This window comes from Borostomias antarcticus (genome assembly GCF_949987555.1).
Source record: "Borostomias antarcticus genome assembly, chromosome: 15".
Lineage (NCBI taxonomy): Eukaryota > Metazoa > Chordata > Actinopteri > Stomiiformes > Stomiidae > Borostomias > Borostomias antarcticus.
The window spans coordinates 15,274,214-15,290,710 of NC_140248.1; the positions used below are offsets into that span (position 1 = coordinate 15,274,214).

The following is a 16,497-nucleotide window of genomic DNA, read 5'->3' on the forward strand; positions in this document are numbered from 1 at the left end:
TGTGTGTGTGTGTGTGTGTGTGTGTGTGCGGATGCTTGTGTGCCTGTCAGTGTTTGAGTCTGAAGCATGATGAGACAAGTCAGTTGAACTTGAATAGTTTCTGATATTCTCTTGACCTATTACAATATCCCGAGTGCAGACTATCACATATTGTGTCAATACAAATATGATACAAATGATATGGTACTCTGTGGTCAATAGTGTTCCCATTTTTCATAGTTCATTTTGTATGGCAGTAGACACATTCAGAGCCAGTGTAACATATTCTTGACCTCTTATGTTAAGATCTCAGTCTGCTTGAAGCACAAAATCTGAAGGGACCTAATGACAAGGCAGCTGTAAAAAAAGAAAAGTTAATCTTAGTGTTTGTGTATCCTTATTAGGTGTATTATACTTGCATTAGGTTATAACAATGTTATGATGCGTGACAGCATTATTTTCAGTTCAGGTTCCCATGTTAATTTTTACAGATTTTGTCTGTTTCTTTGGCAGCTGAATATAAAATCTCTGCATCTGAGAAAAAAGGGACAATTGAAAACCTTTACTGATGTCCAACAATGTTTTTGTTACCCTGGTCTGTGGAATTGAGGATGCACTTACTCTTATGAAACTTCCATATTCTCCTCCTGTCTCCTCTGTCCCTCTCCGAGATACATTCCAGTGAGCTAGGACCTACATGTGCTGGTGTGTTTAGCAACAGGCAGGTGGCACTGTTGTTCATAAGTGTGCGGTGATGGGAGGGATAGAAGGTGTCTTTCTCTCCTTATCTTCCTGCTATTTGATCTGAATCGGAATTTAGACATGTGGATTTAAATAGGTGAATTCAGACAGGTGAATTCAGACAGGTGAATTCAGACAGGTGAATTCAGACAGGTGAATTCAGACAGGTGAATTCAGACAGGTGAATTTAGACAGGGGGATTTTAACAGGTTATTTCAGACAGGTTAATTTAGACAGGTGGATTTAGACAGGTGATTGCTTGTCTCCATGAGGCATTCATCACATTTGCTTTCACCGTTTGTACCTTCTTATTTCAGAGGAGATGCAGAAGAGAGAGTTTCTTCAGGGCCACAATGTCACCTGAATGTCTCTCTTCATGACATCGGCTGGATAGCCAGGTACATCCAACCACTCAAACATATCCCCTTGAATGAGAAGCAGTACCATTGACAATTTATTCCAAAGGGTATGGTAGTGTGAGTAGAACTGAACCCTGGTTTCCCAGGGGGGCAGCAGGGCCCTGCAGAACAGTGTAGCACCAGGGGCTGGTGGGGCCAGCCAAGACTGGACTCAACCAAGTGCAGTTGAAATGGAAGAACTTGAATGACAACGTTAGTCGAACATGTATAATAGATGTATTTATGAATGTGATTCATGTCAAATAACTTTGAAATAAAACAATTTAACTATGTAGTTTTTGAAGGTTCAAATGCCAGTATGGGTGAACAAAAAATAAAGGTTTATGTGAATTTTTGAAATAATGAATTGATTTGTCTTTGTGTTCTTTTTTTAAACCTGTGTGTGAGTGCCAGTGTGTATTAACTCAGGAAAAGCTGTTCTAATCTATTGCGAGGAAGAGAAAAACAGGTTGGACTAAGATCGCTAATTTAATAAACAAGCAGGTCTTTTATTTCAGAGTACAAACAAAAATACATATAGTTACAGTACATCAAACATGTTTGAACAAACATGAGTGTGAAAGGTGATCATCCAACAAACTGACTTGGTCTCATTTCATCAGCAGTGTCGTATGTGGACGGGTCATTCTGTTTGATTCTATGGGTCTAGGGATCTTTCAGTAAGAGCCAACCATACCACACAACAAATAAACAAACAAACAAGCATACCACACAACAAATAAAAACACCTTTGTTTTCATGAAATACTGTTACTGCATGTTACTGTAGTCCACAGGCAAGCTTGCTGTATGTTCCAACGAAAGGAACACAATAAGTTAAGATTTCATGATCATTGTCATTTCAAATTAATTAAATTACAAATATAATACAGTTTGTTAATACGGAGTATTCCACTTTTGGACATAATACATTTATAATATACTAAATGTATTATTTAAAAAGGGCATTCTGTATTGTCAAAAGCAGCATTCATTCCGAGGTGTTGAATAGCAGGGGAGGGGGGGGGGGGGGGTCTATTGCCACTTGGACTGTTCTGTTTTGTGCATGTCTCTTTTTTCTGTCCCTCATTTGGTTCCCAGAAAGAGATACAGTATACCTGTTCTCAAGATATATTTGTAATCTTGTCCTATACTTTACTCTTGTTTCAATTCTCTTCTCTAACAAAAGCCTTTCCTTAAAGGAGTAGGGAAGATCATGTTTAGCCCTGTTTTAAGGTTACTTATGATCATATACAATGGTTAGTGTAATCAAATTCGTTTGAAATTGAGAGTTTAACATGTTTTTGAACGATTGTTCACAGTGCCCACCCACATCCATTGTATGACCTAAACGGTGGTAGAGCAATTATCAGACTTTCTCAAAAGTGCTAGTTTTGTCAACTTTTTGATCTGATCTTTTTGTATATGATCATAAGTAACCTTAAAACAGAGCTAAACATGATTTTCCCTTTACTGCTCCTTTAATGTCTGTTAAACCCTAAAGTTTCTGTCTTCATCTGAAAACCTGGCTGCCCAAATTCTCTTTCCCCTCACTGATGGCTCTCTCTCCCCCTCCCTTTTTATCTTCTCTCTGTCCCTCCCTCTTTCTCTCTCTGTCTCTCTCCCTCTTTCTCTCCCTCTCTCCTCTCTCTCTCCCTCTTTCTCTCCCTCTTTCTCTCTCTCACTCTCTCTCTCACACACACACACACACACACACACTCTCTCTCTCCTCCTCCTCACTCCTTCAGGGCTTCCCATGGGTGATATTGGCCCAGTCAGGGAAGGTGTCCAGGTTGAACATGGCCGATCCCCAGGTGTTGATGGCGAAATTGATGCTCAGAATCCCAATGAGGTTGAGCGTGAAGCCTGCCTTCACCTGGGGGCATCATCCAACCAGTTAGAGCACGGCAAACACCCGGGATTATGCTGTTGCTGGTGTTTGTTTTTATGAGCTAGGTACATGTAGATTGATGTTGTCAGTGTGTGTGCGTATGTGTGTGTGTGTGTGTGTATACACGTGTGTGTGCGTGTGTGTGCATGCATGCGTGTGTATGTGTGTGTCTCACCATGTCAATGACTTTGAGGTTTCCGTAGGAGAAGGCGATGGCGTTAGGCGGGGTGGCCACTGGCAGCATGAAAGCCAGGGAAGCAGATATAGTACAGGGCAGCATCACATACAGTGGATGCAGCTGGATAGCTGTAGCCTGCACCAAAATTCACATCAACAGTTAGAATACACACACGCATTGGTATGTGTGTGTGTGTCTGTGTACGTGTTTTGAATTTACTATACGTTGTGGGGACACAATGTCCCCACAAGTAGTTAAACAAGAAAAACGGGACTTGTGGGGACATTTAGAAGGTTGTTGTTGTGTGTGTGTGTGTGTGTGTGTGTGTGTGTTGTTGTGATTTAATTTGATTTAGCTCCCCTGCATTTTAATCATCTCATTTATATCTGATATTGTAATCATAATCATCATATGGTATAAATTGTTTTAGACAGCCAAAACACATGTTGCAACAGAGATCTGCTCAGAGTAATACCAGATGTGACCACTGGGAGGTTTTAGTGCGTGGCAAGCCAGTAAAGGAGTAAATGTTGAAATTATCCCTTTTGCTCTTCTTCTCCTGGTCTGTGACCACTTTCCCTCTGGATCTGTCAAATAGCTGAGTTATCTGTGCATCGGCTAGGAGTTTTTAACCACAAAGACAATCCCCTTTCTTCTGTTCACCCCTTTTTCCCCGATCATCTCTTTTTTCCCCTGTTCTGTCAAAATTGAGTTACCATCTCTGTCAATGATTGAATTATCAGTGCACCTACTTGGAGTTAATTTGTTTTTACTGGAAAGCCCCGGCCGGGTCTGAAGGGGACATATTTGGGCATGGTCCGGTGTAGAAACTGCTGACACCATTAGATTTGTGCCAATTCAGAGGCGTGTTTTAAAAATGGGTTGTGTTTAAGATAGGAGGGCAGTGATTGCCGTAGGCTATATAAGACATTGCACAGATGACAGAGTTGTTGACTTCTCGACGGGCCACCGGTTTTACTGCTGTTTTCATTGAAGGAGCAATAAAATCTGCTACATCGGACTCTTCTTCAAGTGCCTTTCTTATTTGGACTCTGAATTATTTGGACTTCTGATGGAGAACTTAGATAATTTTTACACAACAGTGTGTGTGTTGCTGTGTGTGTGTGTGTGTGTGTTTACCATGGAGGCCAGGATGGGTAGAAACAGGGTGGTAGTAGCCGTGTGTTTGTGTGTGTGTGTGTGTTCACCATGGAGGCCAGGATGGGTAGGAACAGGGTGGTAGTAGCCACGTTGTTGTGTGTGTGTGCGTGTGTGTGTATGTGTGTGTGTGTGTGTGTGTTCACCATGGAGGCCAGGATGGGTAGGAACAGGGTGGTAGTAGCCGTGTTGCTGGAGCACTCAGTGAATGTTCCCACCAGCAGGCAGAGCAGCAGAGAGATGGCGAAGGGAGGGATGCTCTTCAGAGGAGCCAGACTCTCCCCCAGCCACACGGAGAGACCTGATTCCTGCGCACACACACACACACGTGCACACACACACACATGCACACAAACACACACACACACACACACAGGCACGCTCACACACACAAACACAAAGGCACGGGCACACAAACACGCACACACATGCACGCACGCAAACACAAACATACGCACACAGACACACACACACACACACATTCACAAACACACACAGGGGGATTAAAAAATGTAACTTCTTAACAGATACACATACATTTTGACTATGACATCATCACATTCTTATGAACTACAATATCTCTCTATGGCTCGTTAGATTACCCTATATGTGATGCTAACGTCCAAACAGGTAAGTGGGCTACGTAGAGCAGCTCCTGTTTTCACATAACATTAGATTACAGTCACTTAGCTGACGCTTTTATCCAAAGTGACTTGCAATAATTTCATTTAACGTATGAAGTCAGTGTACAACTCGCCAGAACTCACAAGTGCATGTCCTTTCTAAACAAGCGACTAAGAGCATAATCTATTGCTGAAGTCAAAGTGCATACTTCACCTCACTTCCACTGGCCAGAGCGAAGCCCCCTCCCAAGAGAAGGACGATGTTCCAGGGCATGTGCTCATGCACCAACTGCCAGTTCAGCAGGGTAGGGGGGGCCATCAGCCTCTTACCTAGAGAAGGAGGGTTAGCTGAATCTCCAGACTCAAATATTACGTTGAATCGCTGCGCTCCGCGTGCTAAGAACTCATGGGTCTGGCCTCGAGGCTGGCTGAATACCAGAGAGTGGAAATGATCCAGCTCTAATCCTGGTTTGTGTCTCACCTTCCTCTCCTGCCTCCCCCTCCTCAGAACAGCCCCCACCACAGCAGCCAAACCGGGGCAGTCGTGAAGGAATGATGAAGAACAGCATCGACATGAAGATGGCCACTGTCCCGTCTGTCACAAACCTCGGGGGCGGGCAGAGCGTTAAAACTCGACTGGACGTTCCCGATTGTGCATGTGTGCATTGGTGTGTGTGTGTGTGTGTGTGTGTGTGCATTGTCGTGTTTGTGTGTGTGTGTGTGTTTGTGTGTCCGCGTGTGTGTGTGTGCTTGTGTTTGCGTGTGTGTGTGTGTGTGTGTGTGTGTGTGTGTGTGCATTGCCGTGTTTGTATGTGTGTGTGATTGTGTGTGTGTGCGTGTGTGTGTGTATGTGTGTGTGTATGTGTGTGTGTGTGACTTACTGCTGTCCATCCAGGTTGAAGAGCACCGTGGCCCAGCCTGGCATGAAACCAGGCTCTCTGGTGAACCACAGCACCACCAGCGTGACAAAGACGGTCAGCACTGCCCCCTCGGCGAAGGTCATACCTCCCAGCTTCTTGTACTCCGCCTTCATCACCGCATATGCCTCCTCATCTCCCTCGTCCTTGGTGCCGCAGCCGAACGACTTCTTCAGGCTAACAACACAGACATATTATATCAAAATGTTCATCTGGTTCCCAGGATCCCTACGGTGTTATATCTAAGCTTTATACTAACATTTATACTTCTTGAGATAGAGCTGTCTGAAGCCGGCCATACTTTGCTCATTCCTGCCCTCTAGTGTTGGTGCGCTACGGTATTGGCGACTCCTGATTGGTCAAAATCTCATGCTACAAATGGACGTATAGAAGCGCTGCACTGCTTAAAAAGACTTGTTGGCAGATAAAAACATTGTCTTTAATATTTCCTGGTTGGTAAGTAATGGAGTCTTACTTGAAGGCTGTGTGCATGTTAGTGGCTGGTAAGTGATGAAGCCTTACTTTAAGCCCATGTACATGAACTGCAGCCAGAACCAGGACAGCACCAGCATGATCACCATGTTGGGGAAGGCGAAGCCGAACCAGCTGGCAAAGTTGATCACATTCTGATTACCAGGGAAGATCCTGTGGAGAGGAGAGTGGAAACAGGAGGAGGAAACTCCAGTTTTTGTTCAAGTTACAGACATCATAATGTGTGCATGTGTAATGAGGAGAATAGAGTGGAGTAGGCGTCAAGTAGTGAAACTCACTCCTATAGTATAAATACCGTCCGACTGCACCATTGAATAGTTTGCTTTTCAGTGGCGTAGCAGGACTGGTGGTGTCTCGCAAATCGACGAGCTCAGAAAAACGTCACTTCGAATCCCACCTTGGGCAGTCCGTTAACATGGTCAAACGAACGAGTGACACAACAAAACACAATGCAGAGCGAAATGAAGACTGTCACACATACACATATTTGTGTGTGTCTTTGTGTCAGTGCGTGGGTCTTACTCGTCCATCTGTCCTTTGAGGATGAGGTTGGGGGTGGTGCCGGTGAGGGTGGCCGTGCCTCCGATGCTGGCGGAGTAACACACGCTCAGACTCATCCCTTTGGTCAGGAGGAGATATTTCAGCTCTCTGGCTTTCCTCCGCTGCTCCAGTGGCGAATATGCGTCCATCTCCTCGTCCCCATTCTCATCTGGAGGCGCTAGGGTGTAGGGGCAGAGAGGGGATTTAGAGGTAGGGTTTGGGTGGGGAGGGGGGTTAAAGGGGTTTGCATGGGGGAGAGTTTGGAGGGTTTGGGAGGGTTTAGAGGGAGGGTTTGGGGGGGGGGTTTGGAGGGATTGTGAGGGCTTAGAGGGATGGTTTGGAGGGGGGAAGGTTTAGAGGGACAGTAGGGTTTGGAGGGGGAGGGAGGGGGCTTTTTCACCCTATCCCGTTGTCCCCTCTGATACATCTTACAACAGTGATCATTAACACAGACCCCATGACACCCAGAGATCATGTATGTCACCCAGAGATCATGTTAAAACATGTTCTCGGTAGCCTGTCATAAAGTGAAAGGTGTATGTGTGTGTGTCTATCTCTCTCTTAGACATTTCACCTTTTAAGAGAGCACCATAAAATTCCCCTGAAGCCACAGTAACACACAGAACGGATTATTCTAAATCTTTGTGAAGTGGCGGTGCCACGCTGTTCAGTGTCACGGATCACCTATCCAGTCAGTGGTACTCACATATATCATCCAGCTGAGTCTTGGCGATGTCCTGTTTGGCGTCGAGCTGGAAGGTCTGGTTGTCCCTGCCCACCGCCCTCAGGTTGCGCTCGTCCGCCTTGGCTTCGGTGGCGCTCAGCTGCTCCAGCACGGCCTGGGCGATGGGTAGCATCATGGCTGTGGTTGCCGTGTTGCTGATCCACATGGACAGGAAGGCGGTCACCCCCATGAAGCCCATCATCAACCTGGGGGAGAGACGGAGGGGGGAGGGAGGGAAAGAAAGAGACAGAGTGGGTAACTGAAGATGATAAAGTAGTATTCTGTTCTGTGCAGCGTAAGACTTCAGTTGCTACATCTGTAGATCTTCAAAGTTACAGTAGTTGATCATATGATGTAGAGTTCTTCTACAGCGTCTAAAGGTGCCTGCACACTGTCCCAACCAACGGCAACAAATTCGCATCACCCAACATTCTAAAGTTGGCAGTTGTTAGAATGTTGGAAGTAAAATTCAGCTCCAAAATCCATCCAACCAACTGCAACAGTCACCATCAAAAATGGCACACAAGTGTTGGTTGGTGTTGGTTACTGTTGGTTGGCGTTGGTCGGGGCAGTGTGCAGACACCTTTAGAGGCGGTGACTCACAGCGCAGGCCGCACCCCCACCACCAGCAGCACTCGCAGGGCGATGCGTTTGTGCAGATTCCAGTTCTCTACCGCGATGGCCACCAACAGGCCACCGATGAACAGCATGTTAGAGTCCTTGAGGTATTGAACACACACCTGGGACAGATAACAAACATCCACACACGAGGATGAACGCATGATACGCTAATCATAATGGCGTTTTAGATCATGACGATGTGTGAGTGTCATTATAACCCTTATGTCCTCACTCACCCCTGTTGTATCAGAACTGTCGACTATCCTTCAAACTAACATCCCAACTATTTGCTGTCCTTCAGACTAACAACACCACTACCGACTGTCCCATAGACTAACATCACCACTACCAACTGTCCTTTAGACTAACATCACCACTACCAACTGTCCTTTAGACTAACATCACAACTACCAACTGTCCTTCAGACTAACATCACAACTCGCCAGTGGAGTGTGAGAGCGTGTCTTACCGCCTCAGACTTCATGATGCCCATCATGGGGAAGAGGATGACGGGCAGGAGGGCAGTCATGGCCAGGGGCATGCACTCTGTGCACCAGTACAGTGCCATGAGGATGATGGTAAAGCCACAACGCGCCTCCTGTGAACACGAACACGCACGCACACACACACACACACACACACACACACACACACACACACACACACACACACACACACACACACACACACACACACACATTTAACAGCAGCAGTGGAACAACAGTGACTACTGTTATCTGCATCTTATTACTTTCACATCTTTAGAAAGCTTTACTCACACAGATAAAGGTAACCCTGGTACCACTTTATGAGCCTGAAAGAGAAATTAGTATCTATGGAGATTTGTTTAAAGTCTCCGACTGAAAATTTTCCACTGTGCTGTATCAGTAACCCAGTCTGTAGTTTACCAGTGGGGGGAGAGGTGTTTCCATCTAGAATTGTATTTTTCAGCAGTTTCTGTTTCCACAAAATAATGGTGCTAATATCTCTTATGCTTTTTTATAATTGTCTCTCTTGTGCAAGATCTCACGAGAATACCTAGTTAAAGGTTACATTAAATAAGTGTTATATATTTTCAAAAAGAGTAACAGTCACAGCAAAAAAAATCTTTCAAGATTCATGATTAAAATCTCTAACCCTAACCCTATCAGCTCAGTACGGTTTAATTCATGTATGGGTCACACTTTACAATAAGGGTCACAAAAAACATTAGTTAACTGTTAACTAATGCTTATTTAGGGTTAAGTTAGGTTACTAATGTAACCTGGTGTATTGAATACCACAGGACACAACTAAAAAATATGGGTTCTTTATTCTCGACCACTTTGCAAAGAAACAAAATGGCATTAAATGAAAGTGTGGTCTTCCCAAAGTGATAAGGCTAATATAAACTCCCTAGATCTGAGCTGACTGCAATAAACAAAATTACTAAAGGTAATGTAAGATGCATAAATAACTGTAGGGTCGTTCTTGTACTGTAGGCTATCCTATCTTGGTGCTGCTAGCTAAATTGCACGTGATGACAGGTCCTTGACTCTACTCAGGTAGGAGGGTCCTCACAAGCTGCAGTGCATGCAGTCCTCAATTTCCCGCACGCAGCCCACTGCATGGATATACAATCACTTTTATCCAGACTCCACGAAACATGCGGCAATCTCTCCACAAGAGCACATGCAACCTGGTCAAACAGATGACTCTCTTCCAGATACCTCATGCGCTACTTCTGCTAGTGCATGTCTCACGCTGGGGAGGCCCAGAAAAGCACAGTGCCATCTCTTTGGTTCACATCTATTTTCCACTTGGCTTCACTAATGTTAATTAATACATTAGTTAAGGTTAGGGTTAGGTGAGTTAACCTTAGTTAACATAAATAACATTAGTAAATGGTTCATAGAGACATTAATAAACTGTTACTTAATGCTTAAAGGAGTAGTAAAGGGAAAATGCATGTTTAGCCCTGTTTTAAGGTTACTTATGATCATATACAATGGTTCAGAGACAAAAAGTTGACAAAACTAGCACTTTTGAGAAAGTCTGATAATTGCTCTACCACTGTTTTGGTCATACAATGGATGTCCGGGTCCGTATCCTCTTCCTACCCCCACCCTACCCCTGACCCCTGCCTCTACCTGGACCCAGGCACACTCACACACACACAGACATACACAAGTCCTGGGCTCAGATCCCCTTCCCCTCACCCTAACCCGGGTCCGTATCCTTTTCCTACCCCGATCCTACCCCTGACCCCTGCCTCTATCTGGGCCCAGGCACATTCACGCACACACAGACGTACACCAGTGTTTGCCATGTCTCTCCTATGATGTTATTAGACTCTCTTACTCTGAAAATGTAATTTAATGTTATTTATTGCTTTATAAATGTTCTTAGCCAGTAGACAAACATACTCCAGGAGCTTGCTCGATTGCCTTGTTGAGAGGGGTCAAGGAAGAATTTTTACAGCTCACTTATCTGGCCCCCGGGTGATTACAGTTTTTTTGCTTGCTTGATTGATTGATTGGATGGGCACCATGAAAAATCATTCAAAAAACATGTTAAACTCTCAATTTCAAAGACAAGAAACTCACCAAGGTGTTAGTTGGCGTTCTGACATATAACTCGCCATAAAGTAAGATTCTAGTTCATCTGGAAAAGCTATTTTAAATATTTAGCATAGAACTATTTTGTCGCAGCACATACGTGTGTAAACTTCCGCTTGAACTGATTCCGATCTCACGAAATGCCTTGAAGTAGTTCCACTTCCTGAATCCCCTCTGCAGATTGATCTACACATCTACAACGGTCGCGTCAATACAAGTCAATGGATTTCATAAAATGATCAATAAAACCCTACAGGATTCATACTTTGCGGCGAATTTGATGTCAGAACACCAACGGACACCAATTACCCCCTCGTGAGCGTCTTGTCTTTGAAATCGAGAGTTCAACATGTTTTTGAAAGATTTTTCACGGTGCCCACCCATTGTATGACCTAAACGGTGGTAGAGCAATTATCAGACTTTCTCAAAAGGGCTAGTTTTGTCAACTTTTTGATCTGAAACATTGTATTGATCATAAGTAACCTTAAAACAGGGCTAAACATGCATTTTCCCTTTACTACTCATTTAATAATGCATTAACTAATGCTTATTAATGTACCCTTATTGTAAAGTGTTACTCATGTATGTTTATTTATTTATTTACTCCAGCTATTGTCATTCTAGAACACATGGTTTGCAAGTAACTTGTCAGACTAAGAGTTATTGGGAGACCAAGGCAATAAAGTTCATGAATCTAGCCTTGCACTGGGCCTTCATACCAGCTGAATCTGGATTGGGCCTTCATACCACCTGAATTCCCCTGCTCTTGAGATCAGTGCTAGAGACAGCTGGTGCCATGACCAAGCATAACATCATCTAAATATCAATTCCTATTCACTTCCAATAAATGTACATCATTAAAACATGCACCTCTCCTCCACTACAATCCAGTTACTACCGCGTTTAAGAATGTTTGGGTAAATAAGAGCCTAGTTTGCCAAGTTTGTGGTGAGAAATCAATATAATATGAACACCACTAATATTTCTCACCTTAACCCTGGTACATTGTGATATAATCAAAATCAGAATTTGTTTATTGCTATGTAGTTTTTCAACATACTAGGAATTTGCTTCGGGCATGGTGCATAACATGGAGACAACATTGGACAGGGTGCAGGAACGAGAAGGGGACAGTGCAAAGACAGGACAGTGAGAGCAAGTACAAAATATGAATGCAAAATAAAATAAAAATAGTATACAAAATTTAATGCGGTCAGTGTACATACTGTACAGTGAGTGTGCGATGTGTAATGTGTATGTGAGTATGTGTGTGACGTGATATGTGAGTGCGGTGCGTCCTACAGTATGTACAGTACATTCATTCAGCGGCCACAGGGTTGGTACCCCAGTGGCCTTGCTGGTGTGGGGATTATCACTGTCAACCCATATCCTGGCCCTTGGTGAAGCCCTCTCAAAAAGCCCCACGTCTATTCACTTCACCAGTTTGTTTTTGTTTACAAACCATCACTTCATGACAGCAGGCATGGGAAAGCGCTTCAGAAAATTCATTTTAGGATATTCCCTCAAGATTCTCCGGGCTAGGATATCAATCTAATTGTGTTCCAGTTCTCCCTTTGAATTTTATATTCCTCTGTTTCCTCCTCACACCTACATACAGCACTCACACACGCGCAAACACACTCACACACACACACACACACACACACACACACACACACACACACACACATACACACACTCTTACCGGTGTGGGGATGACGAGGGGCAGGGGTAGGATGAGCAGCGGAGTGAGGAAGAGGATGAGGTAGTTCCTGTGACTCCATGTCCAGCGCAGACACCCAGCCATGGCTCTCCAAAAATAACACACACAATGCAAGACACAAAAACACCTGGTTGACAGGAAGCCTACAGGTACTGTGCCACACAGGTAACTGCCTGGATTAAAACAGCCTATACCAGAGATCAGAGAAAAAAAAAAAAAAAATCCAGTTCAGAAGCTACACACCTGAACTGCAGGTAATAGACCACTACTGTACCTAACTAACTGTAGCAAGGAACCAGAGATGACATGGTCTAATTAGACTGTAAAATAATGTTTTTATCAGCAGGCAGGAATCAAATATTAACCAACAATGAGGAGGGTAATCCTAAAGAAATGGAGTGATAGGGCCAGAGAGAGAGAGAGAGAGAGTGAGAGAGAGAGAGAGCGAGAGAGAGAGGGGAAGGAAGGGGGGGGCGGGGAAATGGAGAAAAGGTGAAGGGACTGAGGGTGATGCTCTGTTCAAACTCCCTGTATCTGAGAGGTGGATCCAAGACAGGTGATTGGTGCTCAGTCGGTGAATCTAGAATGGTGATTGGTGCTTGGACAGTGGAAGATCGCTCTGGGAGTCTGAGAGCTGGTGAGTGGGTCAGTGTGCTAACACAACAGAGGTGTCCTCTGGACACAGCCCAGTTGCCTCTACACAATGGCTCTGCCACATACCTTACAGTTCCATTACTGTCATGACATTCCATTCATTCATCCATTGGCCTAGCAAAGAGACATGGGGGACATTTCTCAATTATTTAACTTTCAATATACAGTAGCTTGGAAATACAACCTCTTGTGGCTTTCGACTATTCTGAGGTGAAACTTTGATATTGTGGGTAAGTAGAACATGAAACCATCCATCCAAACGACCTGCACTTTCACAGGTTTTGATAGTCCAGGACGGTGGGAAGATCATTGTCCACCCTGAATAGGAAGCCCAGATCGAAACACAGCATCTCTGTGGGATTTCAGAGAATGTGACACATAGCGTTGCAGAGGAAAGAGAGATGGGTTCTGAGAGGGTGAGCCTATTGAGAGCATTGGGACTGGGGTGTTGAGCCATTTTCAGCACTCTGAGATTGTCTCACAATGAAAAGTGCTTTATAAATAAAATGAATTATGTTATTTGCTATTTTATGTCGCTGAGTATGAAAAACGTGCTGTCGGAAAAATGGCCACTGATACAGAAGCTGCAGGTGAAAGGATAGTATTTTGCTAAACATCCTTGCTTTTCTCTTGTAAGATCATATAATCTTATTATAACACAAAGATCACATAAGTTTATTATAAACGAAGATCATATAATATTATTGTAACACAAGGACCTTGATTGGACCTCTTTCTTCTTTGATGCCTCACACTTTCCTCCCAGTCAGCCTTGAGATAAGGCTTCAATAAAATCATAACATTCTGTACAGCGCCAACACTAGATTAAAGAGCTTGACTACTGCTGAAAATGCTTTTGATTAAGAGCTGTTCTGAGTAACAGTGCACTAAATCACAAGCACTAATAATGTGCTATCTGAGGCCCCGTTGATACTTTGTAGACAGACTATTATTCACCAGGCTATAATTGTATGAATAAGAGATATGTGAATGTTTCATAAAAGAGACCAGTTGCCTGCAGACCTAACATAATGAGGTTTTGAACTGGAGGTAGGTCTCTCAATGGAGGTAGGTCTCTCTCTCTCTCTCTCTCGGCCTATCACTCCATTTCTTGTGTGTGTGAGAGAGAAAGAAAGATAGAGAGAGAGATATATATATAGAGAGAGGCTTTTGTGACACATCAAATGTCGGCTTTCTTGTTTCAGGCAGTTGGTAGTGGCTGGACTGCCAAGGTGGACATACAGTAACTGAACCCGTTTATGGTCACCATAATAGAACTGAAGCGCCACAGTGTCTGCTGGCTCTCCTGATGCAAGTCATTCAAATCAAACAAGATCACTATTTCAGTATGACTATGACCCTGGCTAATAGCAAAGGAATCATGGGAACCTGGCTTCTTTTCTGTTGCTGGTGGGAACTGAATGCAGTTAGTTAGTTAGTTAGTTAGTTAGTAGTTAGTTAGGTAGGTAGGTAGGTAGTTCATTCGCTCATTCATTTATTCGATAGGGACATTGCAGTAACATTAGAATTGTAACATACATATATGCTCCAGAGGATCAGATGCACTATGTATAGGCGTTTAAAGAAAAATACATTGAAAAAATACATCCACAAATACATAGCAAATACATACACGGAATGCAAAATACAGGTTTTAGGTGTCAGAACAATGTTATTTCTCTTTTAGCCATGAGTTAATACCTCTATTAAAAATATTGAAATTGGGTTGTGTTTTCAACTCTGTTGGTAAACAATTCCCTAGTCTTTAACAGAGAGGACTGACTGACCAGATGTGATTGTAATGGAATGCGACAGGTACTGTTTATTGAGCCCCATGTGGTACTGGTGTACTGGTGTACTGGAGTCTTCTAATGAAATCACTAGGCATAGAAGGAGCATAACCATGTAGGCATTTAAAAAGAGCTTTAAGTGGGAATTTACGAAGTTTTCAAAGCTGAACGTTTTTCCAAGATGTTTTATTTGTCCATATTTTATGATGTGTTTTATACTGTACCTGTGAGGCTGTGACCAGGTAGTGATGCAGTATGATAGGTGTGAGAAAATCATGGCATGCATGTAGCGCTGTCAGAATGCATAGATGGGGTGGTCCGGAGAATCTGCATGTTATCGGCTAGGCAGCAGGCCAGTCAGGACTACTGGAGGTTGAGTAACATCCAACGCACCGACTGCTGCGCGATTTGTTGACGGGAGGGGGGGGGGGCAGGCCATTCACCGCATGCCAGGCCAGTTGGCGCGCCAGGCCACCGGGAAAACTCCCGGTGCTCCCGATGGCCAGTCCGCCCCTGACTGGAGAGATTTATTACCAAAGCCCTCCTTGGACCTGCACCCCAGGGCTGTCCACACTAAACTACTAAACAACTAAACAAACTAAAACCAAGCTCCAATAACAGAACACCACTGACGATAGATGGAGGTGGTCCGATCCTGCATGGTGGCTCTATAAAATAATAATAATAATAATAATAATAATAATAATAATAATAATAATAATAATAATCATCATCATCATCATCATCATCATCATCCCCTCTCACTGACAAATTGTTCTTATCAGCCTCTGTATTTCAGAGAATTAAAGTTGGATCAAATCTATCAATGTTTAACAGATGTCATCTGCTCATCTTATCTGATATGTACTATAATTTTACATTGTGATTTGATCATTGCAAATAAAACGTCTGCTTCTTTAAACACTCTTCAACATCAACACTCACCAAGACAAAGAATGAAAGGCTATTGAGAAAATGAGTGACATGTGCTCATTACCAGGCTAGCACAGTGTAAAGTTAAACTGTGTTTCCTACACCTCTAAATTAGGGTTAGGGCCATTTGGGTTTCCCTTCTTAATGGTCAAAGGTATGGATTTCAACACGCAACACAACATTAAGTTTGTTTTATCAAATCTTTACTGGATTAAAACATTGCAAATCCAAATGAAAATAAATTGAATTTGCTGAGGCTGATGTTAGGGATATCACAACGTCACCCCTCAACAGCTGCTGTGTTCTCCAAATAGACAGACAGACAGACAGACAGACAGACAGACAGACAGACAGACAGACGACCAGTACTAATGATAAAAACAGTACACAACACTTTCGCACAGTGCAGGCACTTTTGTTGCTTGCTCTCGCCTTCGCTTGCATTTTTCTGCTGATATTCTTGCTTTTCTTCTGTAAGAAACTATGAGCAGCGGCTCCTGGATACTAATAAATCACTGGGACTGTAATGTTTTGTAGAT

General features: G+C 43.5%; 1 protein-coding gene across 1 annotated transcript; it reads right to left on the reverse strand.

The window, feature by feature from the left end:
- Nucleotides 1–2,861: 2,861 nt before the first annotated feature.
- slc13a2 (solute carrier family 13 member 2) lies at nt 2,862–12,665 on the reverse strand (the record flags this gene model as incomplete). Its single annotated transcript, XM_084449377.1, has 12 exons — nt 2,862–2,993; nt 3,184–3,321; nt 4,491–4,652; nt 5,182–5,297; nt 5,449–5,573; nt 5,849–6,061; nt 6,407–6,529; nt 6,899–7,094; nt 7,623–7,846; nt 8,244–8,380; nt 8,731–8,859; nt 12,564–12,665. 12 exons carry the CDS (start codon nt 12,663–12,665, stop codon nt 2,862–2,864), a joined length of 1,797 nt encoding a protein of 598 aa, XP_084305503.1.
- Nucleotides 12,666–16,497: the final 3,832 nt, after the last annotated feature.